The 27,684-nt window shown below is 32.7% G+C and overlaps 2 protein-coding genes and 3 long non-coding RNA genes across 6 annotated transcripts; 2 read left to right on the top strand and 3 right to left on the bottom strand.

Annotated features, from left to right (window-relative positions):
• Nucleotides 1-4,006: 4,006 nt before the first annotated feature.
• On the top strand, nt 4,007-5,883 carry LOC146901212 (uncharacterized). Its single transcript, XR_015022257.1, has 3 exons — nt 4,007-4,264; nt 5,334-5,433; nt 5,663-5,883. It is a non-coding gene; the product is annotated as an uncharacterized LOC146901212 (long non-coding RNA).
• A 5,835-nt stretch (nt 5,884-11,718) lies between these two features.
• Nucleotides 11,719-13,265, bottom strand: LOC146901213 (uncharacterized). 2 transcript variants are annotated; one of them, XR_015022416.1, is made up of 3 exons: nt 12,806-13,265; nt 11,961-11,997; nt 11,719-11,845 (listed from the first exon to the last, which is right to left on the bottom strand). It is a non-coding gene; the product is annotated as an uncharacterized LOC146901213 (long non-coding RNA). The 2 variants fall into 2 exon arrangements; XR_015022417.1 differs by having other exon boundaries at nt 11,719-11,861.
• Nucleotides 13,266-16,933: 3,668 nt separating this feature from the next.
• Nucleotides 16,934-17,833, top strand: LOC146901214 (disease resistance protein RPS4B-like). The gene has a single exon (XM_085737037.1). The coding sequence runs from the start codon at nt 16,934-16,936 to the stop codon at nt 17,831-17,833; it is 900 nt and encodes a 299-aa protein (XP_085593163.1).
• A 1,021-nt stretch (nt 17,834-18,854) lies between these two features.
• Nucleotides 18,855-19,921, bottom strand: LOC146901215 (uncharacterized). Its single transcript, XM_085736307.1, has 3 exons — nt 19,784-19,921; nt 19,386-19,493; nt 18,855-19,305 (listed from the first exon to the last, which is right to left on the bottom strand). Exons 2-3 carry the CDS (start codon nt 19,477-19,479, stop codon nt 19,157-19,159), a joined length of 243 nt encoding a protein of 80 aa, XP_085592433.1. The 5' UTR covers nt 19,480-19,493; nt 19,784-19,921; the 3' UTR covers nt 18,855-19,156.
• A 4,701-nt stretch (nt 19,922-24,622) lies between these two features.
• Nucleotides 24,623-26,124, bottom strand: LOC146901216 (uncharacterized). Its single transcript, XR_015023124.1, has 4 exons — nt 25,881-26,124; nt 25,734-25,796; nt 25,032-25,220; nt 24,623-24,937 (listed from the first exon to the last, which is right to left on the bottom strand). It is a non-coding gene; the product is annotated as an uncharacterized LOC146901216 (long non-coding RNA).
• Nucleotides 26,125-27,684: the final 1,560 nt, after the last annotated feature.

Here is a 27,684-nt window from a genome sequence, read left to right on the forward strand (position 1 = left end):
TAGAACATGTTAGGGAACACATAACACCTGCTCAAATTTTTGAATAATAAGATTGTAGGTGACGGGAGAGAGAGTTTCTTTGTTCCTCAAATGGTATAGAAGCTAGGCAATCTACAAGTAGAGACCTCCTTTGTTGATTGCGACATGAAGGGTCAAATGAACGTGGCCTTTTTGCTTCTCATAATAATGCTCTTTCACCTATTAACCATACATGAATTTTAGTATTCTAATTTTTGGGTCCCATGGTCTTCTCCAGAATGATTCATGCCTAGTGTTTTCTCAGCTAAATGATTGATCAATTACAGAATTGTCTATTATACGATGCGATTTTGAGGTACCCACACCCATTGGCTTGTGATTATCACATTAATTACCTTGTCGTGTTCCATGTTAGGAATATTATTTGATGTAGATAGAGGATATATTTTTTTCGTAGAAAAAACTTTTTTTATTTATTTTCTTATTAACTAATATATATTTTTTAAGGTTAAATGTATTTTTAATCCTATAAAATTACAGATTTTTTCTCTCTCTTCTAATTCCTATAAAAAATTGCCAAATTTTATTTAGGTCTCAACTTGGTTTGGTTGGTTGTTTAGAGATTATTAAATAATCGTCTTCAAACTAAAGTTAATTTAATCCGCGCATATGTGCAAAATTTATTATTACCTTTGTGTGTGAAAGAATGTAATTAAAATGAAACATCCAAATAATTTTTTTTTATTGTTTTGTTCTTGACATATTACAGTTGTTGATGATATGAGGTTCTCATACAAACTATATAATACAAAGGAAGTTAAAATTATTGGATATGCTGGAGTGGATGTGGATGGGCTTTATCCTAGAGGTAATACGCTCTATATTGAGTTAACTCAAACAACGTAAGTTAAGTCACGTTACGTGAGTTAACTAACGTATAATTTTACACATGTGTTAGTTAACTAACACAAGAGTATTTTGGTCAGTTTGGTTGGGTGGGAGCAAAACTTGTTGGAAGAAGAGCATAATTCTTGATCCTATAAATGAACATTGTTATTGATAGCTTCGTAATATTGTTAGGTTTAAGCTTAAGGAGGGTCTTAAACCCCATCCTACCCCTTGTGTGATGATGAGCGAGACTTTGTCCACAAGAAACGGTTCTAGGAACCTCTAGTAGATTCATTTCCTCACTTTTCTATTAAATTAGAAAACCTCTTTAGAGCCTCACAAGTTATAATTCAGGGGCTGAAAGATAGGTTTTAAATTGACTAGTATGGTGGCTTTGAAGGATCAGACTATTCTCGACCTCAAAAAAATATGCATGGTATAATCTTAATGTTTAAGTGTATCTCCCTGCAAGACTGACAACCATAAACACTAAAACTCGAAGAAACTCTGGTGTAATGGTTGCAACTGACAGAAGGAGGGCAATGAACCTATACCTCTAAAAAAGTAAGACCCCACATGTACTTACTCGTATGATCAGCAGGTGCAACATGACAACTGGTAGGTAGTAAAACCCCATGGACTCATCACATAGATAGAAAACGCTATAAGCTAAATAAGACTGGATTGTTAAATTTGAGATTCGAAGAATCTTAACCGTCGCTAGCAATATGCAATCAAAACAGATAAACCTTACTCTGTTGTAATTAAACATATCAAATTGAAAAACACCTTAACTCTTTATCTTTTATTTTAATTGCTTCCAAATAAGTACTGTGAATTGCCTAATTGGAACTACAATACCTATGAATATGATACTCTACTTACATTTTATTACCTGTAAACGATTTGATACGCTTGCCTAAATCCGACCATCAATGGAGGATGACATTGTGCACACAAAAAATAGGTTGTAGGTCTTACCAATAAGTAGGTCCCACAATCATTAATTATTTTTTTAAAACTTTGTGCACCAAAGCATGAAATCCGGGATCTTTCACAAAAAGGATTCCTATTATAAAGGGTTCATAATAACCGCATGGATAAGCTCACACTAACACTGTCAATTTTAGATCCAATTGGGGATTTTATTTAGTAGGTATTTGGAAGGAATTGGAATGTAATAATATTGATTCATGGAGATCCTGTAGAAAAAGAATAATCTTCTACTTTGAGAATAATAAAAAATGAAAAAAGTGTTCAAATGGAAACTTTTTTTAAGGCTCTGTTTGGTAAAATTAGCGGATAACTTATAGCTAATGAGTGATGACTGATAGTGATAAGTTAATTGAAGTGTTTGGTAAAATTAGTGGTTCAACTAGGTGATAAATATACAATGACATAAAAGGACATTCTAATTCACAATAAAATCAATATCAATTAATATTCAAAATGCTTTTTTTGACAAAATATTTAAGAAGCTTTTTTTAGATGAATAAAATATTTAAGATACTTAGAATTAGTAATTTAAATATATAATTTAATATATGTATTTTAATATAATTTAATATATAATTTAATATATGTATGTATGTATGTGTGTGTGTGTGTGTATATATATATATATATATTCTATTTATTATTATTAACTAAATTTTTCCATTGAATATTTATTTTTAAGTTTTTATACTTTATTAAGAAAATGTCAAAAAATTAAATCCAATTTAACGTCTAAAAAATATAAGTTTTTTTCTTTTTGAAAGGTAAAAAAAAAAGATTTTTTTTTCGTTTTTAAAGGTCAAAAGAATATAAGTTATAAGGGAACGTGAGAAAAATATAAACTTGACAAAAATTATTATTTTAAACTCTTGAAAAGAATGAATTATTATTTTAAACTTGACATTTAAATGTAAACGTAGAAACATAGAACGTAAAAAAAAAAAAAAAAAGTATATGTATGTTTTTTTTTCCAAAAAAGGTAACTTTAAAAAATATAAACATAGAACGTACAAAAAAAATGTAAACGTAATATTAAATTGCTTTGTTTTAAATTATACTCATAAAAACCACAAAAAAAAAAAATTATACTCATAAAGGGTAAAACTGGATTTTAGATAAAGTAATAAGGGTAGTATTGGAAGAAAAAATGATAAGTTATAAGTTATAAGCTCAAACGCTACTTGGAATAGCGTCTGAAAAATAGTTTATAAGCTCGTGAAATAAGTTATAAGCTCGTGGTGAAAAAACATTACCAAACAAAGCTTTTTTGGTCAAACGAGCTTATAAGCTATTCGCTATTCCATATAAGTTTTTTTTTGTTTTTTGTCTTACCAAATAGACCCTAAATGGAGACGATCTTAGCTTTTTTTAGGGAGAATTGAGAGTCTACATTATTGATTTTTTTTTTGGTTGATATGTATATTATCGATTAATTTCATAAAAAAATTCTCATGCGCATGCAGTTTTCGTTGAACTTGGTTTCCAAGTTTCTTACAACAATAGATTCTGTCCTTGAACGATCGATCCCATCAATGCACTACAAAGTACAATCTTATCCAACACGAACTAACACAATTCACACGAGAAATAGGTTTATTATGGATTTTTCTTGTCTAGTTGCGAAATTCATTTTGGTCTTCTTTTCTGATCTTAACTTGAGCTTTATTTATTTGATGTTTTCAATTTGAATGGGAGGTATGGTCAAAACTATGGAGTATATATTTCAACGTCATTACTGTTTTTTTCTTCCAAATGCACGATGAAAAAGGAAATTTCTGGGGTACTAGACCATTGGTGATGTGTTTCTTTTCCACTTCCATATATATATATATATATATATATATATATATATATATATATATATATATATATATATATATAGTGGTTCATTTACAAAAAAATAAATAATATAATAGTAGTATTAATTGGTTCGCTCAATTTATATCAATATCAATCCTCTAAATATGGATAAGAATTAATTTCCAAGAAACAGGTACAAGTACTGTTTTGACTTTTGTCAATCTTTGATTCTTTTTTGCCTTTTTCTTTGTTTTTGTTTTGAATTTTGGTAGAACCTTTTTTGCTTTTTATGGAACAAAACTTTTCTTATGGCTACCAAAGTGGTGGAGCTATCCCCAATAGGAAAAAGATTGGTGAACACCCTTCTCCATACCACTCTTCCATACACCCCTTATGTGGCATGGGCATTTTTGAAATTTCACACAACTTTCTCTTTCTCACCCTCTTCTTTCTCTTAGATCTCCCTTTCTTCTCCCTCTCACTCACCTACCACCACCACTGGCCGCCGCCGCATCCTTGCCCTTCGCCCCACCCCTCTCTTTGATGGCCGGCCGTTGGTCCTCCTCTCTCTTTCTCTAGAACGTAGGAAAAACTAACTCAGGTTCAGTCTTTCTCCTCCCTTTTGCATCTTTTGTTCATGTGCTTTTCAATTTTTCTTTCTCCTTCCAATTATGCATCTTTTCTTGATTGGGTGTTCGTATTTTTGTTTAAAATAACTTTGTTCATGTTGAATTTGAGGAAATTGTTGAAAAATAATGTTGATTTAAGGTGTTCTAGTTTTTCATCAAATTAATGGGTTTGTGTTTGTCATCAAATAATGTTGATTTATTCTAAGGTTAGTATCATGAAAGTAAGAAACATGCTGGAATTGTTGGAAATAATGTTGGTTTTAATCTTGCTTTTGAACAATTTTATCTGTTAATTTAATTTACTACTTTTATGATTGAATTTTTTTGTGGTTTTGTTTATGATATATTTGGAACTTTTTATAGTTTGGTAAAATATGGACAAATAATTCTAACAAAATGAAAAGGAATATGATGATTTGTCTAAACATTGTTCCCAAACATGTTGGTGACACAACTTATACTAAGACTTTTGTCGGAGGATTGGCTTGGGAAACTAGTAGAGACACATTAAAGCACTATGTTAATATGTTTGGTTATATCTTAGAGGTTATTGTCATCACCGACAGAATGTGGGGTTGACATGTGTGATATTTGTTAGGGTTTAACATGTGTAAGTTTATTCATGTATTCTTAGTGAAGCATGCTCGACGAGGTTGAAGAGAACCAACAACTAGTAATATGACAACAGTGGGTCTGAAACATGTGTACTTTCCTAGTGAAGCAACGACGAGGGGTGTTTGTGTTGTAGTGTGAGGTAAATTACTTATGGATGGGAATGTTTCAAGGCTTTGATGATAATTATTCTGTTGCAACTTGTCAGCTTGGTAATCTTATGTTTTGCTTGTTTTTAGTTTGGGCGGAGTCTGTGTTTTAAGGTGTCTACTTTTTTTTTTTTGTGATAACAGTTTTTTTTCTTTGAGTTATAGATCTTTTGATGATTTATTTGGTTGTAGTCCTAGCATTGTTTGTGAGGTTATGTTTTGGCATCGGTTGTTCCTGCTTTGGTGTGTGAATGTTCGTTGTGTTGCTCTATTTGTGCAGACGTATTGTACATTGTGACGACTTGTGCCAGGATACTTGTAATATTCATTCGTAGCTGTTGTTGTTGATCATGATGGTGGCTTTTGTTTTTGAATTGAAGGTATATTAATATTCAATTTCAATGTTTAGAATTTGTGATTAAATTTGCATTAATGAATGATTTTATAGCCATGTTTTTTCTCTGAACTTTGCTATGACAAACTATCTATTTTTACCTTTCAATTTATTAGTCAATGAAGATAGTCTTTGGTTATTATTACCATTTTCTCTTCATTACTTGCGAGTTTGTGTTGAATGTGGCTTCACTAATTTAAAGCTTTTGATGACAGAGAGTTTGGTATAGTCCTCTTGCTCGTGGTTTTTTTGGTGGCAAAGGAGTTCTAGAAAATGTGTCGGAGTTAGCCGTGGCATAACACAGTAGAAAATATGTAATAGCATCAATTCTTGGATTTATTTGAAGTACTAGGTGTAAATCAATTGTTGTAATAGGCGTGAAGCAACAACAATGTTTATATTTTGTTGATAATTTTATTTTGGCATAGGGTGAATATGATGAATGCTGGATAGATGTTCACATTGTAACAACTAAAATTACCAAGTTAAAATGGGAAGAGGTGAACTATTTTCCATATTTGACAGGTTTTTGTGAAAACTAACCAAAATTGAGTTTGATATAACCATGTTTTATCAAATCTGTCACCACTATTTATTTACATTCCCATTTTTACTTCTTGTCTATTTCTCCACGTGATTTTTGTGGAAGGAGTACATTCGGGCACATTAGTGAATCTCTATTGATGAGCATGACTGAGAGGTGAAATGATATCCATCTGTTACAATCAATGATAATTTTGACACTCAAAAATTGCAGTTACTCCTTTGATAAAAAGTGGTTAAACAGATTTAAAATTTGGTTAGTTTTCCAACTCTATCAAATTTTTGAAAAATCCTTACATTTGACCACTACATTAAAAGTCTTTCAAACGATAAATAACTTCTTTTACAATCTGCAAGTTTATCACGCCTAAAGACGGACAAGTTCTAATTTCTGAAAAAATAGTGGTCACGCACCTTAAAATATGTGGTTACACAAAACATATATTTGGCTGGTTTATATTTCCCATGTATGAATAATCTTGTTTTATGCAAATCAAACACATAATCTAATTTGATCACTACACTAAAAGCAATTCCAACAATAAATAACTTATTTTACAATCGGCGAGTTTATCACACCTAAAGACGGACAAGTTCTAATTTATGAAAAAATAGTGGTCACGCATATTAAAAAATGTGGTCACACATACCATATATTTGGCTAGTTTATATTTACCAGGTATAAATAATCTTGTTTTATGCGAATCAAACACACAATCTAATTTGATCACTGCACTAAAAGTAATTCCAACAATAAATAACTTATTTTACAATCGGCGAGTTTATCACGCCTAAAGACGGACAAGTTCCAATTTATGAAAAAATAGTGGTCACGTATTTGTAAAAATGTGGTCATATAGACCATATATTTGGCTAGTTTATATTTCCCAGATGTAAATAATTTCGTTTTAGGCGAATCGAACGCATGATCTCATTTGATCACTGCACTAAAAGTATTTCCAACCATAAATAACTTGTTTTACAATCGGCAAGTTTATGACGCCTAAGGACGGACAAATTCTAATTTATGAAAAAATAGTGGTCACGCATATGTAAAAATGTGGTCATACAGACCATATATTTGACTAGTTTTTCTTTCCTAGGTGTAAATAATATCGTTTTAGGCAAATCGAACGCATGATCTCATTTGATCACTGCACTAAAAGCATTTCCAACCATAAATAACATGTTTTACAATCGGCAAGTTTATCACGCCTAAAGACGGACAAGTTCTAATTTATGAAAAAAATAGTGGTCACGTATTTGTAAAAATGTGGTCACACAAAACATATTCATATTCATACTCTGTCAATATCTATCTTAAGAACCATAAAACCATACATAATGCGATTAGAAGGAATAGTACATTACAAGCTTAGTGAGTACCATACTATAGTATTGTTCAAGAAAGTTAGTAAAAGAAGGAATAGTACATTACAAGCTTAAAAGAGCATAAAAAAAAATTTACATTAAATTTTGATTACGCCACTACACTATTTTTATTCTTCCTCGTATCACTCTTCACCCACGGTGTTCCAAGAACCCCGCTCTTGACACGATTTCTTGACTTGTCTTTTATTCGAGTGAACACGGTTGATGCTTGGTGATCTTCATCATCTGATCCATTTGATGATCTTCATCATGTGGATACCCGAACCTTTGCTTGGTATTATATTGTAGAATTCCCAAGCTACGACAATATTGTAGATCTTCATCAGAGAATAGACTCAAACTTACTTATGAGCTAAGACTTCTTTTTCACCTCCAAGTGGGACAAATAGAAAACCTTATGGCAACCTCCCCTTGATGGGAGACAAGTGTTGCTAGTTGATTAAAGATGTTGCTGAGCTCATGAATAGTGGACTCAACATTTTGAAGAGCTTCAGCTTTGCTTTGCATGTAACTGTCCTGCAATGGAACTACCTGCTGCTGCTGCAACAACGGTTGACTCTCTCCATCCACCTGCTTCATGTGGAATGTGGAAGGCCGTGGAAAAAACAAAATAAATATATATAATTACAGTTGAAGATATAATTCAACCCAGCCAGAAACAAATTAAAATGCCAGTATAACTAAGAAAAATGGATAAAATGAACCAGCCTCCTTTTTACATGTATTTTGAGCAAGTCTATTTAAACAACCAATTTCTCCATGCCTGGTGAAGTTTTGTCAATGGAACAGTTTTGTTGGGCCAGGCCAAGATAGGCCAACAAAACAATGTCTGAACTAGCCAGACTGTTTGATAGATTTACTTGTAACTATGCAAGCAATTGAGTTCCATAAGTTAAATTAAGTAAATTAATTAACTCATTAAAGGCTGTGAACTTATACTTGTGAAAGGCAATCTCATAATATTAACGCAACAAAGGGATAAAAACTATTAGAATATATGAAAATTGAAAACGTCTTTAACATCTTGATATTATCTTTAGAGTATGTTAGATTATCTCATAGGATTAGTTTTTTTATCTTATATGTTAAACTATCTTTCACAGAATCTTAATCATACAAACCACAATAATAATCAAAATCTTAATTGTATCTCTTCTCTTCCCTCTTTATTTAAAACCTTATAACTTCAAACAAAAACAAAATTCGTAGTATAAAATTAACACCAGTACAATGGTTAGCTGTGACAATATTCCTGAAAATTGAGTCATACTGCAAACACAACCAAAAGAGAACAAATAGACAAAAGGTATGTGAGATTCTATTTGATAAACAATCTCTTGTTTCTTGGAACAAAAGCTATGCCCTTGATAATTTAATCAAGCATGACACAATAAATTAAATTGATTCAAGTTATCCTATATGCTTAACTAAAGCCTCTAACAATACAATCAACAGATGAAACAATCAACAGATGAAAAAGAACATAACTTACCCACTAGCCCATGGAGGTGCAGGGGCACTAGAAGTACTAGCAGCTGTCTTTGTAGCTAACGGACGTTGACATATGAAAGGATTTGCAGAATCCTTAGAAGCATTCGCCGAAAACAATTGTCTTCTATTCTCATGCACTTTCAAGCACTCCAGCAATTAATAATCTTGTTTTCTACTACAACTACTACAAGAAAAAGACAACTATTGTCATGTCATGCATATCTAAGTAACTAACAACAATAAACAAACAAGCATTACAAATTTATTATGACTAAAATTGTTCACGTAGAGAATACTTTTGATAACCACATACAAGGCAAACCATGAGAGTGTTGTGTTGAGGCAAAATCCCTAAATAATTTTAAAGATAACAAACCTTGATGATTAAGGAATTAATGGACTTTGATTAATTTGTTGGTATTTAACTTGTGCTCTTGAGTGGTTAATTAAGACAGGAACAAGTTTCAATTCATACCAAGAAACAAAGAATCAAAGGACATAAAGACTTAAGAACTCAGTCAGAGTTCAGAAAGTTAAAATGAGTTCAGAAGGTTGGACAGAGTTCAGAAGGTTGTTCATAATGAACATCAAGAACCAAGCCCAGATATTCATGAACAAAATGAAGAACATGCAAGGTCTACGTGACTTAAATAAAAGCCCAGTAAAGTACAATGACTAATATCAATCAAGGAATAAAGGCAGTTAATTGATTAAAGTCAAAAAGGGCATCTTCAATGTTCATTCAAGACTATGAACATTTGAAGTACAAAACATCAGGAATATTCCATCAAGAATATCATCCTAGCTAGATGTTTTCTAAGCTGCACTTCATAAAGGTTTCACTATTAGGATTTGATTACATCAAATGAAAGTCTTACAAATCATCCTAAGTGAAACAAAAAGGAACATTCTGAAGTCCCCTGAGTTCAGAAAGTTCGATCCTGCTCCATGCTTTTTCTGACATGAACAGTATAGTTGTTGGAAAGAAAAAGGCAAAGACAAAAGCAAGATCAAATCTTTTTCAACAAGATTTCGACACATAAGGGAGTTGGTACTGTACAAAGCAAACCAAATCCCCTAAAGCATGGAATGAAAGTGACAGCTCCACTTTATGAGATCCTGCACTTGTTCCAAGGCAGATTGCAAAGAAAATCTGACCAAGGAACATTCTGAAGTCGTACAAAGCAAATCTTCAAGTACAACCCAGAAATTCATGTGACATTCATCTGCAAAAAGCCCAGATGCACATCTAACCGTCAATTCATATGAACCCAGATGAAGATCATCAAGAACACAACAATATTCTGGAAAATTCTCAAGAACACAACAACATTCTGAAGTATTCTCAAGAACACAACAACATTCTGAAGTATATTAGTTTTGCCCAGAATTCAAGTGTAAGTTGGTGGGTCCCATGACACGTGGCACAAGACCAGTGGACACTCTCCAACGGCTACAAAGGTTCAAGAAACTCTATAAAAAGAGATCAAGGCCTCAGCATAACACACACCTTTGCAAAGCATACAAGAAAACAACATAAGAGTGTTTGAAGCTTTAGCAAAAACATTGATCATCACAAAGATTCCAAGAAGTCTTCAAAGTGTACATCAATATCTCTCTTATCTTTTTAAAGATAAATCTCTTCCTCCATTTCTTTTTTGTCTGATCTGTATCATTCAAACTCCATACAAACTCCATACAAATTGTAAACAAAAGTCTCATCTAGCTTTAGGGGTACTAAAGTGTTAAGTTGAGCAGAAAGGTGTAAAGTCTAAGTAGGTAACTTAGCAAGAAAGGTGTAAGCCTGCTGAGGCTTAGAGAATACAGGTTGTGTAATTGTTCAGGTGAACAGAGTTGTACGGTGCAGGATTTGAGAAGTTATCTCAAGCATCTTAGTGGAAAATCTCACAAAACTGTGAGGAGTAGACTAGCCCACATTGGGTGAACTACTATAAATTTCTGTGTGTCCTCCTTCTCTTCTCTTTACTCTTAAATTTCAGTAAACACAACACACACACAAACACGTTTAATTAACTTAACTATTGAAACTGTTTTTCAGACTAACACTTCAGAACGTTCTGAAGTCTGTCAGTTAACTTAACCATTCCAAGTTTTCAACTTGAGAATAAAATTTTAAGTGACAGGTTAAATTTTAAAAGGTCACAATTCAAACCCCCCCTTCCTTGTGACTATATTATCTACTTCATGTTGCTCTTTTAAAATTTCAGCACAAGAGATATTATCAATTATAAGTGAGTATAAGTGATATCTTAAGCATTTATATGCTCAAAGGGGCTTCCTTGACTTAATGTCTGACAACATCTTAAGCATAGACTGTAGGAACAGTTAAGGCAGCTTATGTGAAGATTCAGAATAGGTGTTCTGCAGTAGTTGCTGATACAAGTGTTGCATAAATACTTATTATGTTAGCAAGGAGCACAAGAAAAAAAATCAAAATTCATAACAGTAGCAGAAAAAAGATTACCAGTCAATTTTCTCATTGCAGTCAAATTCGATTTGCTTGATGAGAATATCACAAATACTTTCCCCTGTCAAACATAAAATCATATAAGATATTTGTATCTAATAAACAAAATTTACTCAGAAACTGTCAAATCAGAAGAACGATAATTACTACCTTTATTTTTCGCTTCTGTTTCTAGCTCTGCATGCTGGTCTTCGCTTATTTGTTTTATTACCAGAAGGAGCATACAGACCAAATAATGAAAATGCAATATCCTATCAACTCTGCTTGTACCAGCCAAACAATCCTGTTACAAAACAAGATAAAATTGAAGTGTCAATAAGTGCCGCTAAAGAAAAAAAAACTATCCTAACATAAGAGTTTCGATCTTTGATATCAAACCTTACTTTCACAGTCTTTACACTGACATGCTCGGCAATCTTTACATGAACAAGTTCCTCGACAAACTGGACACGCCTTCTTAACCTCATTTTGAGTGTCGAAATACCTAAATTTCCAATTATCTAAAAATTTAAAAATATATAAATTATTGAAAGAAAATCGATAAACAAGATTCTACGAGAAAAAAAATCGATAAACAAGAAAATAAAGGAGACAAATACTTTTTTTGGTTTTGCTTTGATTTTCCTCTTTGTTCTGCTGAAAGAAGAAGAGATGCTATAATTCAGACATCAACAACAAACTCTCATTGACAAGAATCAAATCAGATAAACCAAACTAGCAGAACTGAAAAAGCAATACAAAATAGTATCTATTCATTCAAGCAATATACCTTAATTCATTGCTTACAACTAAACTAAATAGAGACAAAAAAAATCAGCACAACAATTTGCACCTAATTTTGCAAAACTTCGTCTTCTTTTGCAAGTAAACAATCATCCCCCAATGTGCGAGGCACTGTTACAATGTCTGTATCAAAATTACAAAAACATAGCTAAATGTGTTTTTTATTCTCTGATTTACCGTTCTTTTCGTTATTTAGTTTAGGCGTCGAATGTGTCTTTTGTTAGTCAATTTGGTCCATAAAATTACCAACAATTTAACAAAAGAGACGCTTCGAGATGTATTTGTAATATATATACAATCAAGGACTATGACGACGGGGCGTCACACATTTACAAACCAAAATAACCGATTACTCATTCTTCTTCTGCTGTTTTTCTCTTGGACAGACAAAAATCAGATTAATAACAAATGTTTTTTTACCCAAATTTTCAACTTTAATGAACAAAATTCACATAACGATCATAATGGAAAAGACCCAATTTTTCAAATTACAAATCAAAAAATTAACAAAATAAAATGTCTAATATTTCTCCGATCACATGAATTTCAAATCCAAATAACAAAAACATAAAATCGATAAATTGTATCATCCAATATAACCTAAAAAAACAAAAATTGGCAACAAAGAAAAAAGGAGAGAAAAATGGTGAAAAGAACGAACCAAGAGGGTGTTCCAATTTGAAGGAACTCTTAGCCATGATGATGAAAATTCTGCAAACGAATTAGGGTTAGCGATCGATGGATGAATCGATGAAAGAAAAAGAGAAAATTAGGAAGTTTTGTAAACATCTTCGATTGGGAGCGGAGGTTAACGCGGTAGTACAATACATTAGATCTGAGAGAAAGATCAGGATGAACACAGAATGGAACAGGAGAGAGTCCTGCAGGAGAGGATTCGGTGATGGTGGCCGTTATGGTGGTGGCAGACGAGAAAGAAAGAGGGAGTGGTGGTGGTTAAGAGAAGTGTGGTGGTGAGACAGGGAGAAGTGAGAGAGATCGATGGAAAAGGAAAAGAGAAAAGAGGGATGAAGGAAAAGAGAAGAGAGGGACAATTAGTGGAGTGTGGGGCCCACTATACCACATGTCATTTTTTTATGTGGGTGTAGGAGTGGTATGCCACCTATGGTGGTATGTGTATCAGCGCTCATCCCCAATATTCCGGTCTATATTCTCCAACTGTCATTTCAGTCATATGTGACGGTGCCCAATACCCAAAAGCTAAATCAAAGACTTCAAAAAATTCTTCCATGCAAGATTTTTGTCGGAGTTAATATGTTTCAAACTTTAACTGGAGTTGGTAAAAAACGAATTATACTTATCATACCACAGTCTCTATAATAGTCAATACATAATTATTGCTATAGCCACATTATATAAAATACATATCATTTAAGATTATTTTGTACAAATAAAGAAATAGTTTTGATCAATAAATTTTTGTATGTGCCCGACTCTACTTCTATAGTTAGTATATGCATGCGCACGTAGACTTTAACATTTGCTTCAGTGTGAAAATTTGAAATGTAAACAATGAAGTCATATAAGAGTTAAGACACCCTCCTTTCTATTTGATAAAATAGAGTAATGAATAATGATATTTAGTTTGTGAAATTTTTTAGAATAAACTTCTTTTACTTTATTTTTATTGGTAAAAAATAATCGATAGAGAAAGTGGAGAGAGCGTAAAAAAGACAATGCATGTATGAAAAAGATAGAGATTTGTCCAAAAGTTATTTGAATATTATTGTACAAATGTCATTTCTCGACAAAATAAGATAGTCATCTTTCCTTTAGATAAAAAAATTATGCAATTAACATTTACTATTAGTCTTAAGCATGTCCCCAACAACACAAATTTTGCACATATGAATTCCTTAGTGAAACCAGGTTTTCATAACGTAATAAATTTTTTAGATTAGATGCAATGATAAAATTGCTGGATTGTATATTAGAAAGAAAGAAAGAAAAAAAGGTGGATTTTACCCAAAAGGAAAATTTGTTTTTCACTGTTCACATTTCTCATACGCCCTTATGAATTATTGACAAAAGAAAGGTGGTAAGATTGTTGTCGCATTATATAATATAATATGATAGCTTGAAACACGTTCCGAATTATACAATCCAAAGTTTATTTTGTTGAAGAAAATGAATACTTTGCGAGATGAGGTGATCAAAATGTAGAAATATACATTTTGTTAAATGCATTTTGAATTATAAAATTCAAAAGGGTGTAAAATATTGCAAATGAAGAACGCGCGAGAAGATAGGAGGGTGGGAAAAGAAATTCCCTTACAATAATTGGCAACTGTCCAAGTAATGTTATTGGGGCCCCAATATTATTTTATTAAGAAGTCCAAACGTAGTACAAGTTGCCGAGCCCATAATAAACAAATTTATGGGCTGCCAAGAAATGACCTATAAATCCCTAAAAAAAATGACCTATAAAAAGAAATTAAAATTTATCTATCAACACAGGGATTTACTTTTCCCACCCTACTGCCTTCTCGCGCGCCCTGCAAAAATTCCAAAAATACCCCTAGTCTGGATTTTGTTTTCCGAACCAGATTGTTAATTACTTCCGGAAAATAAAATCCGGACCAGATGTGCGCTTTTTTGTGTCTTTCTTTGATGTCAAGAGTCTCTGTTGACCGTTATATGAACCCCACACAAGCTGAAATGCTATTGCAGGGTTCATATGAACGGTCAACAATGACCATGACACCACCAACACCCCTAAAAAACTAAAAACATTTGAAGAAAATTGAAGAAAAGAGGTGAAGAGATTTCCGGAAAATTAAATCCGAACAAAAACGATATGAAAATTTTGTGTCTTTCTTTGATGTCAAGGGTCTCTGTTGACTGTTATATGAACCCCACACAAGCTGAAATGCTATTGCAGGGTTCATAGGAATGGTCAACAATGACCATGACACCACCGACACCCCTAAAAAACTAAAAACGTTTGAAGAAAATTGAAGAAAAGAGATGAAGTGAAGAATGGAGGTATTTGTTGAAGATGGAAGCCTATTTATAGCCTTAAACAAGCCCTAGGTCATTAATACAGTCAATGAAAACGTGTTAGTGGTTATAACCGTCCAAACCCAAATTAATGGCTCTCTTTCAAAAGAATCCAATGCTGAAGCGTTCCGGATTTTACATTCCGGAATGTCCCTAGCCCTACAGGAAGTGCCAACTTTCCCCTCGTTCACCATTATCGCATTAATCCGGAAAGTATATTCCAGAAACCAAAGGTGCATTCCGGATTGTATATTCCGGAACGCATCAGTGTCATGGCCGGTGGTCTGCCCCACACGTTTTTGACAGTGGTCAAGTCAAAAAAACGTGTTTTACCACGTTTTTTGACTGCATTTATGGCTTCCCAACCATTTTCACCCACCCCTCCCTATAAATACCCTTCCAAACCCCACCATTTCTCACACCATCCCTCTCCTCCTCTTCTTCCTTCTACAACAATGGTTTTCCATCGTTGGCCTTTCATAGATAAGGGCCTCGTTGAAAACTTTCAGGGTTTGTATGAACGGTCAATGAGGATGGAACCACGCTGCAACGAAGGGCGGTTCATCTGAGGGTCATGTGGGTCAGTGTGGTTTTTAGCTTCGCCTGTCTGGGCGTAAGTCTGAGCCCCCCACCTCCCTCAGGGGCATTTTTTTTCTTCTTCCCGCCCTCCTCTTCCCTCCTCCTCCGGTTTTCCTCCAATAGCCAAGCTACTGCTATGTCCTATCACAGGATAGGCTCTTAGGAGATTAGAATTAGGCTCTTAGGAGATTAGAAATAGATTTAGGATCTTATGTAATAAGCTTAAAAAGCTTGAAAATTATTGTAATGTATTGTTCATATATTAATAAAATGAGTTGTTTTTATGTTTGTATCTTTTTATTTCTGTTTTTTATTTTATTCGCATTTTATTTTACGAATTGTAGAGCTTAAAATTGCAAAAGTTCTGCTAAAATACTATTTCAGATTTTAAAATCCGGAAACATCTGAAGAATACCAACAATACGTTCCGGAATACGAAATCCGGACCAGGGGTAAAATTGAAAAAAAAAATAGGGTGCGCGAGGAAAGACATAGGGTGGAAAAAGTAATACTCATCAACACATTATTACTTTTGTGAGAAAAAAAAAAAAACAAAAATCAACACATTATCACTAAAATAAATACTAGCAATGGATTATATCAAGTACACTTAGTGTTGATTAAAATTTAAATATATCTAATCAAATTATGAGGATACCACACAAATTATGAGAATTAGGAGTTGAGGGAAACACTTTTGACATTTTGAGAAGCCTGTGAGCATTTAAAGGAATTTATAAAGCAAATGTCATATAAAATTAGTTTGTTACATTTTGGTAGTCTAGTCTTTTTGGTTAGTGTTGAGAAATTTAGAATTCGGAGAATTAGAACCAAAAGAGCCATAAAGCTTTGATTGAGAAAAAGATTCATACAAAAACATTTTGATCAAAGATGAAAATGAGTACATACTAATCTTTATTTATAGGATTTAATGGACTAACCAATTACTAATTTGTAATTAACGATTAACCAACTAAATCCTAAGAATAACTTACACATAATCATCCCGCTTATATACATGCTTAGCCCATTTGTTCAACAAAGACCAAATGAAACATGACTATAATTTTCTTAATGAAAACGCATGACTATTTTTTCTACAAAATGAATTATGATTCATATCTACACGCATCATGTATGATATTTTTTATACTCTTCCATTGTTTGTACTCTCATCCATCATTTTTATAAAATGTTCAACAGCGAAGATTTCTTGGATGCATGTGCCTCATGGTGCAAACACCTTCGATTTTTGGATTTAAGCGATTCTTCATATAAGACATTGCCCGAGTCCATTAGCAAACTGAAACATTTAAAATATCTCAGTCTAGAAAACAATAGAAACATTAAGAGACTTCCTGATTGTATTTGCAACCTCCTTATGTTAGAAATGTTGATACTTAGTGGATGTACTGAACTTGAAACACTGCCTAAAGCTTTAAGCAAATTGATCAGTCTCCAACACTTGGAGATAACAACAAAGCAATTTGTATTACCTGAGAATGAGATTGCACACTTGAGTTCTCTTCAGACTCTCAGAATCGAGTTTTGTAACAATATCGAGTCGTTGTTTGGAGAGATAAAACTCCCTTCTCTCAAAGTATTGTGTGTTACTAATTGCAGGAATTTGAAGTCTTTGCCACTTGATATCGAACATTGGCCTGCGTTAGAGACTTTGCTAGTTGACAACTGCGACATATTGGAATTGTCAGAGGGGTACAATGACCGAAATTCCAACATGAAGTTGAAGGTTCTAACTATTGTTTATCTGCCACAGTTGGTGACATTGCCTCTATGGCTTCAAGGGTCCGTGGATACATTACAATACTTGTCAATTTCAAGCTGCAACAAACAATCTTGTGCACTTCCTCAGTGGCTGTTAGCTATGAATTGTCTGAAAACAATATGTATCACAGGTTGTCCAAATATAACGTCTCTCCCCTATGACATTCATCGACTAAACACCCTCGAACGATTAGAAATTGAAGGTTATCAAGAATTACTTAGAAAATCTCAGCAGGAAGTCGGAGAGTCTTCTCACACACACAATAACATTGACGAGCCAGAAGAATTGGAGGAAGAACTGGAGTAATAGTTCAAGGAAGGTGTAAGGTAAGATTTATAATAACAGATAAATGTTGACAGTTCTTGAGGATATTTTTTATTTTATTTACTATTCTTAATGTTTTATAGTGTACCACTGGACCAAGGAAGGAAACCAAGGGACAATTAAATTAAAGGCGTGCAGAACAAGACTCAAGGATTAGCATCATAAGCATATTTAATGGCTGTTTCTCATACTTGAATCTTCTCTTTGTAGTGTTTTGATTATAAACTTTTCAGCTAAATATGTGATTTAGTTTCCACTTTTAAAATTGTTCAGTTGCTTTCTATTAGTTACTAAATACAAAGAATAAATTAACATTTGCTGCTCTTAGTAATTTGGTGATGAGCATCCATGCAATTGATTAAAAAGATATCCAGAAAGCTATTCCATAAAGGAACCATACAGAGAATAGAAAACCAGTAAAACAAATGGAAACGAAATCTTCTCAGCATAGACCAATGTTGATTAAAAAGACCTATCACCTAATTTGTTCCCATGCCTAAAGGCCTTGATAAAAAGAAAGTTACCACAAGACTCAATACCTACTATATATATTCCAAATTGTACAGTCAGTTGTTCATCAGAAGTTCAAAGCAAATTGAATTCACGATGATTAACGATCGTTGCAAAATTTGTCCTAAACATAATTTACAAATCATATATGTTGCAGTTGCGTGGAGCAAGGGTATACCACACAACTATTGAATTGAATCAAAAAAGCTTCTTAGGCATTTTCTCATTTGGTGCCACCTGGGGTTCGACAATAAGGCATTGATTCAGCAAGCGGATTGAACAATTAGATTATCTCCGGTCTAACATTTCTATATTGTTTAACAATTTTAAGAGCTTAAAACCATAAAATTATTATGTGTTTTGTAAGAAATGATTATGTAGCATTTCCAACACATAAAATAAATCAAGCATGCTATGTCTTAAAAATAAAAACAGTATGGTAGCAGAGAAAATCACGAAAGAAGGAATCAAACCATAAACAACTCTGCTAATCTTAGCACAGAAATTCAAAATAACATTGGTAGCTGATACAATGACTGTAAAGGAAGAATCGTACTACAAACAATTCGTGCTGCTCTTAGCATATAAAATTTTAAAATAATATATGCATCAATCATTCCAAGATTGCTTCAACATTTTATTCACACAAAAAAAAAAAAAAAAACATTCACATGGTAAAACCCCCCAAACAGTAATTGAACTGCAAGAGTATCATCTCAAGTTTAACTCTCATTCATGGTGACATATTCCATGACCAAGATGAAGCAATTAATTCAAAACCAATAAACAACCAAATTAAGACTCAAGGCGAGACTTCACAATGAAATTCTGGTGACTAATAGGATTCATGACGACTGGAGGACCAGCAGTGCGAGGCCATGCATTAAACTTCTTGTCAGTCTCTTCTTGCCATGCCGGGTTTGAAGCTGTGGCACACACAGTACCTGAAGAAAGAATATGAAGTTACGCACAGCTGAAACAACAACAAAATGCAAATCGATCCCTATAGAGAAGCATAACTTACCTCCAAATATCTTTTTGTCTGAAACATAATAATCACAGACCCATGCAATTCCAAATGATCCAATTAAGGAAGCTATGATATACTTGCCCGACATGATGAAAACTTAAACTGTATACAAACAAAAAATGAATAACCAACTCCATTTTAATAAATAAAGAAATTGACAAAAGGAGAGAAATATCCATCTCTATACAGAAAACAAATTATTAAACTGACGAAAATTTGTGACATCAACAATCAGGGCTCATTTCCGACAAAATCCCATACGAGCTAAAAGCATAATCCATAACCCATTACCCAACCAGTGTGGTAGGAAAACAAGATTCCTCTAATTTGACAGAACTGCATGATTTCAACATAACTATAACATTAAATTTGAGATTGAGAGGAAAACTTACTTTGAGGAACAGGAGCAGCAGAAGAATATGAAAGAGAAGCAGAAATTTGAGATGGAAGGCGATGAAGGAGGATGAAGGCGATTGAAGCTTAGGAATTCCCCATGAGATCGTGTTTCTGTTTGTAACATTAATGAACATCATACAAAATTACTGTATGCTGTTCGAATGAAACAAAGCAAAAAATTTAATGTAATTGTGATCATTATTTAATCTTCATTTGTCCATTTTAATACTTTTGTATTTCCTTCAAAAAGATACTATATTACTACTCCCTCCATTCCTTTTTATTTGATGTTTTAGCTGATTACACACATATTAAGGAATCATTAAAGAATGAAAATAGTTGTAGATTTGGACTACAATACCCTTATTTTATTTTTTGGCTGTCATGATTACTCCTTGCTTTTTTCTTCTCAAAATTCCAAATCTTCTTAAATGAACGGTGGGAGTATACAGCACTACCTAGGTAAGGACAATTGGTAATTAGTACTCCAATTTTTAACAATTGTGATAAATTAAAAGTCATAACGTAATTAATTGTGACAAGGGTAAAATTGGACAAACAATACCAACAATTCTAAAACATCAAATATTTTGAAATAAAACTTAAGAGCTAAAACATCAAATAAAAAGGAATGGAGGGAGTATTAACCTTATTGATTTGTCACTTACCACTTTTGACCTTAATGATATTTCTTTACTAATAAAAAACGATATTCATTCGTTTAAAGTATTTTAGTATATTATATATAAAGACAAATTTAACATTGTTAAAAAAGGTTAAATTGTCTTTTTGGTCCCTTAACTATTTAATTAGTATCGGTTTGGTCCCCTAACTAAAATTTAATTTATTCTGGTCCTTTAAATTTCTCTCTGTTACTACTTTTAGTCATTTCCGTCAATTTTATTAAAAAAAGTTAGGGTTCTTAAACCCAAAAAAAACTCAAATCAAAAAACACAAAAATCACCATTTTCTTCACTATTCATCTTCTCTGTTCCTCATCTTTTTTTCCACATCTTCATTAAAACCTTCCTTTTTTCCCATTCCCAAACCCTAACATTTTCCAGGTATCATATTTCCTTTTCTTTTTAATTACAAAATCAAAAATAAATTAATATCTAATTTACATTTTGTTGCTGGATTTTTCAAAATCAGGATATTTTGAAAGCAATATCATCAAAACAAAAGTGGGATTTGAACGCTGTTTGAGTTTTCAACTTCGATGTTGCAAATATCAGCTCCAGAACTTCTCAAAACTACCAATTTCGAAACGGGTCGGGTAAGAATAACTTCACCATTAAATTCATGGACAAAAATTCATCTTGGAATCACAACAAGTTCACAACAACACCATAACCATATTTAGCTTCTTTTGTTGATCAACTTAGTTCCATTGCTTTTCTTGATGATATCAAATTGAAAGGTCCCTTTGAGTCAAGGGTTGATGAAATTCATCACTTTTCACTTTCTTTACCTGTAACTCATGATTCAGATCTTTAATTGCTACTAATTAAACCCTTAAAGGTGTTGATGTTGGTGGTTGAGACGGTGGAGGGTGGTTGGTGAGATGAATGTGGTGGCTGGTTTTGTCGAGTTCGGTGTTAGAGAAAGAGGGACGGTGGTTATGTGGTGGTGGATCTGAAGTCTGAACGGATTGGTGTGAGAAAGAGGGAATGAAAGAAGTTGAATTCTTGTGATGAGAGAATGAAAGAAGATGAAGGGAACGTCAGGAACATTGTTGTTCTTGATGGTGTTGTTCTTATTTTCCAGAAATTTATGAATACAAATTTCAGCCAATAACAAAATGACACTTGTGCAAACCCTAACGTTTTTTTAATAAAACTAACGGAAAGGACTAAAAGTAGTAACAGAGAGAAATTTAAGGGACTAAAATAAATCAAATTTTAGTTAGGGGACCAAACCGATACTAATTAAATAGTTAAGGGACCAAAAAGGTAATTTAGCCTTAAAAAAATGATAGAACCTTGCAAACAGCTTACAACATCCAAGTTAATAATATAACATGAAAAAATGCATACAAATATTGGGACGAAATTAAAGTGATTGGGTTTGTGATACTCATGTCTACTAAAATATTGAAGATATGGTTATGGATTGAATATGTAATTGATCAAAGTTGATATGTCAATCTAAACCAAACGAATACTACACCAAAATGAGAAACCAAACAACGATGAACAAAAACGACGAACAAAATAATGTCACAGTGAAACAACGAAATCTTGAAAGAAAATCATTATCTATAGTTGAAACCACTTATTTAGATTAACAAAGAGGAAAATGCAGAGGAGTGATTCTGAGTAAAAAAATAATCACAATCATCTCCTTTATGATGAATGAAGAAAAGAAAATTTGAGAAAATATGGAGTTTATCTCTATAAATAAATTAGGACCACTATATTTTATGAAAATGTGGACCTCATTAACAGTTAATACGAAAAAATGAGTCATTGCCAATAATTTGTTCTTCTTTGGTTTGCCATTTGTGAGAAATTATTGCAAATTTGCAATGATAACACTCCATTCTTAATCATAGATCGACGATTAAACAATCTTTTATTAGAGGAGATCGACAATCAATCATGACAATTGGCTTATATGTTTTAATTATGACAAGTAATTTTATATTTGAAACTATTGGATTTATTAGCCTATTTATCATAATATATAGGGTCCTGCTAACCGGTGCCCCCGGGGCACTGGTTAAGCATACCATAAAAGGGAATTATTACCATAAAAGGAAACTGTTTTTGACTTAATTATAAATTAATTACACAATTTCAATGCATTAACTACTATATAATTTCCTTTTTCATATCCTTAACCAGTGCCCGGGGGCACCGGTTAGCATTTCCCTAATATATATTATTATTAGTCATAGCCTATTTTTTTTTTGTAACTTTTTAATTTCGAAAGAAAAATCTGAACTTTTTCGAGACAAATTCTAATATGGACCACTTGCTCCATATGTTCCCCCATGGACAAGTTTTTTTTTAAGATCTTAACGGTTAGATTTGTTTGGTCTCTATGTTATTGTGGTACACTCTCTACACATGATTTTTCCTCTAATTCCAATTCTTTCTCCTCTCTAATTTCTTTCTTTAATTATTCATATCCCCTCTCATCCAGATTTTTATTTTTATTAAATCACTCTTCAATATCTTCATCATACCTTCATCATATTCATCAACTCATTCATCATCTTCATGGGAAAAGAAAGGAAAAAAACCCAGATTTTGTTTTTAAAAAAAATGAAATTGCATAATTAAAAAAAATATTTCAATTAATTACATTTCCATAATATTCACACAAAATCCAGTGGCTTATGATGCAAAATGTGTTTATGAACTGTGTTTTATGATGCATATGAAGCTGCAATGACTTTTGGGGTAGATAGTTTTCTTTATGAATTGTGCTGGTCTTTGTTATTAGGTACCAGAAACTGAAGGAAACAAAAAATTATGGGTTTCATGGATATTATTAGTTCGAAAATTATTAGTTCTCATATTGATATGGGTTTCATGGATGCTGAATCGAAAATGTTCAATATAACTGTGAAAAGTTGTCAATTCGATGAAAAATAAAGATTCAAACGCGTTTTTTTTAAAGAACCCTAAAAAATAAAATCTGCGATTTGCTTGTGGATTTGAAAAATAAGCTTGTGATTTCTGCATGCCATTCAATTCCGATCAAAACTGGGTAAAAATCGTGGAATTTCATCGTGAACCAAGGGAGATCCGCTCGGGTCGATTTGCGGGTTGAAACGACCCGTTATAAACTCGCGGGCGAAGAAGATGATTAATAAAAAACATTGGCAAAAAAAAAAAAACAAAATTTTAGGTTCGAACCAGGGAGACCTATATAACATATGAATTTCACCAACTATACCAACCATGCACTTAAGAATTTCAAGGATTTAAATTTTATTTAATTGTTGATAACAGTTTTTATTTAATTGTTGATAACAGTTTTGAATAGTAGACAATTAATCAATGATTTAATTCATTTTATTATGGGTTGACACAAGTCTACCATTTTATTATTTAATTGACACGGGCCTAAATAAAATTTATATTGACATATATAATTAATTTTTGTGTCTAAATTTTTTGATTTGTAGTTGTGTCCAACTAAGAATTTCTCTTATATATAATTAATTTGACTGTTGAATAAAACCTAAGTGGACTAAGGACGAAATACGAACTCGATTTTCGGTGTTCCAAAGTTTTGTTATAAATCAATCGCACAAATTATCCCTTCGTCGAAATTCAAAGTTTTTGGTTCATTCTAAGTTCAATTAAGTCATATCCAACAATCATAATGATTTTGTTTGATATCGTTTATCATTTGGGTAAGTTTCAATCAGAAGATAAGTGTAAGTGTATGTTGTCTAGGTTTCCAAATGGATGGTTTGTCAAATCAGCTTATCTCTAAGATTTTGATCGCCGACGTTCGTGTTCCTAGTTAACTCTTAGTTCGATTAGGTCATATTTCACGGTCGAAATGATTTTGTTTGACATTGTTTGTCATTTGGGTAAACTTCAGTCGACTAACAATGGCAATTTTCTTTTTATAACAGTTGGAAAAAAAGTTGAGGCTCGTTCTACGCACTCAACATATATATACTTTCAATTAATTAAAAAGAACAATTAAGTATTACAAGCCTTATCACATTCCCTATAAAAAAAACGAGCCTTATCGATTATCACATGGAGCAAAGCCAAAGCCAAAAGAATGGAACTATGAATGTTGTAGGAGCCTTGTCAGTTATTACATGCACTTTTTTTTCCATTATTTTTCTAAATACGGAGGATCAGTTCAAATTAAAATAACATAGCATTTCAAAATTATCATAGAATTGCATAATATTCAATTTACATATTTTTATTTAGCGCACAAAAAATAAAAGTAGTTTCTAAATATCCGATCTCATTCTTCCATATTTTGCTTCATTCTTTCTTCTTCATGTCCTTTTCATCCCTTTTCACCCATCTTGTTCATATCCTTCATTTTACACCATTACAACAATATCAACTTCACATCATAAGCTCTTTTAAATCCGTTTCAAAATCAGGCGTACATTCGATAATTTTCTGAAAGTCGGGTAGTTTTGATGCATCTGTTGGAACAACCTGAAATCAGACATCTTGAGTGACTATAATATCTACGAAAAGAACTGATAATAATATCTACAAAAAGGATTTGGCTACTTCAAATGCAACTCACCAATATCAGATCTAAAAGATTCAAACTCGCAACTTGCCAATATCAGCTCCAAAAGCTAATAGAATGGTTCTTCTTTCAAGACTCATTGAAGCAGACATCGTAATTATTAGCTTGTAACCCTTGGCCGCTTCCTTGAAGGCTAATCCTATGCCAGTATTACTTACCACTTGTTGGTTCAATGAGGACACTCTTCAGTAAAATAAGAAACAGACATGCAAAATGAGTATTAAAGGTCAGCTGCAAGGCACGCTAAATTAATACCCATGATTCCTTTCTTTTCCTTACCAATTTCAAGCATTATAATATCAGTTGCAAAAATAAACGATGCATCATTATAGATATCAGTTGTCCAAATTATTTCATGGCAAAGAAGATATAGTACAGCACAAACCTTCATCAAAAGATATAGTACAGCACAAACCCTCATTTGTTTAAATACAAGAAGATTAACAACATAAAATGACTTGGATAAGTTAAGAATGAACACCCTGTTCTGAAAATCACAACAAAAAAGCTCTCAAACTATCATAACAAATACATTTAGATTTGATATCATAACAAAAGAAGCCATCAAACTATCTAAAACTAAGAATATCAATAGGACTTGTGTGTGCTGAAGAAGAATTAAACCTGGATCTATAATTTATTGAAGTAGCAGAAGAAAACATATGACTGGTAGCCAAAATAAATATCATATAGTACCTTTTGAGATATCACTTCCAACAGAGGCTTCACATGTTCATTCCAATGACTCTCAGCCACGGACTAACAAAAAAGAAAAGAAAATTATTAGATGATGTGAATAAGGCTGTTCTAACAAACGTCACAGAACATACAACATAAACTCACCTTACTATGAATATCGTATACAGCAAGCCAAGGAGGAAGCCAAGCACCATGAGTCTGTGGCTGCCTTACTGAGTTTGAGTATTGAAAATAAATAAAAAACTTAGCAAACACTGCACCAAATTTACATAAGAAATAATGATATTGATGTTATGCTTAAAGGTGTTGAATGCGGATGATTGAAGGATAACAACCTGCAAAACAAGAAAATAAAACGTAAAACCTGAGGCGTGACTATGTCACTGGACTAAAGAATTATCCGCAGAATTGCGCAACTCCCCCAGAATACAACAGGTTCATCTCAGCGATAATCGTAACGAGGCTATCAAGACACGAGAAAAAATACTCAGACTCAATGACTCAGGCACTTAGAAATTGTATGAAAATGAAAGAAGTATTAAACAGTATTCAGCAGTAGCATGGTTTGTTCCTCTTTCTTTCACGTAATGAAAGTTTGTTTTTATAATGGTAAGAAAAAACATTAAGCACGTTTCTTCTTCACTCAAATGTAAGTGGAAGCTATTAATTAGGTAAGTGGGGATTGACCAAGACAGTTGCTAAAATGATGCCAAAACTCTGAATAATATCCCAATACTTGTTCAAGGGTAATTGAATAAAAGATACCCCCTCCGGTCACTATTATAAGCAAAAGTTCACTTTTTAGATTCATTCAATAAATGATGTATGTGGTCTATATACAGACCACATACATCATTTATTGAATGCACCTAAAAAATCAATCTTTGTTTATAATAGTGACCGGAGGGAGTATTTAATAGCAAGTAAATAACAAACTATTTTGGCTGAAAATAAACGTGTAGCTTGGCTTGAGACAAAATAGGAAGTAAATAACAAACTAAGCTCATAAAACACGTTTATAGTTTTAATAAATAATAATAATAATAATAATAATAATAAATAATAAAATAATGATAATAATAACTTTTGAAATAACTTCAAAAATACAACCATCCCCCACATATTTCAAAAGTCTTAAATTAAGAAAATAATTAGCCTGAGTCACCTTTGAATGTAATGCATCGGAACGGTGTAGCAAGCTATGGAACCCGTCCTAGACTAATGAGGCTTAACACACAGTGAATTGGTTTAGCAAGCTATGGAATCCAATACACTTGATGTATGCTAGAGGTCTCATAATCACATTACACCCCCACAATTCTCGTGTACTCGCTGTGTTGCGCATTTAGGCTGTGCGCGTGTCTGGTTTTCATGAGTGCTCTAGAGACCCGCCACGGTCTCATGCAAGCGGCCCCACTTGACACTCATATAGGTGATTCCATCTAGTGCATGCTACAACCACACACCACCCTAAAGGCTTATGGTAATCATTAAAGGCATTAAAAGCCTAACCCTCAAATTTTAATTTAATTAGCACTTCTCATTTCATTGTCATAACACTATAGGAAAAGGACAAAACAGTTTAGTGCTAACATAACTAACAAGTGACTTGTTTTTCCCATTGAACCTTTTTCATGGGATCTCCAATCATAAAGGTTGGGTTCCCATCACTTGTCGTTTTCGAGTGGCATAGTCTCATTTCCTTCTTTTTCTTCCCGGGATTTTTGTCTACGAATTCGTTAAATCCACAAATATTGATTAAGACGTCTCTTAATCAATTAATCTCATATTTCATCGAGTCTAAAAATAAACTCAGATTTCACAATAAATTTATACAAGTCTACTTAGATGATACTAAGCTAAAACATATTCATCAATAAAATAAATCTATTTATTTATTTTATTGGTTCATATCCAATTGTCATCATTGTATTATTTTAATACAATG

This window comes from Medicago sativa, chromosome 8 (genome assembly GCF_051527215.1).
Source record: "Medicago sativa cultivar Bolivia chromosome 8, Bolivia_mono, whole genome shotgun sequence".
In the NCBI taxonomy this organism is placed as follows: domain Eukaryota; kingdom Viridiplantae; phylum Streptophyta; class Magnoliopsida; order Fabales; family Fabaceae; genus Medicago; species Medicago sativa.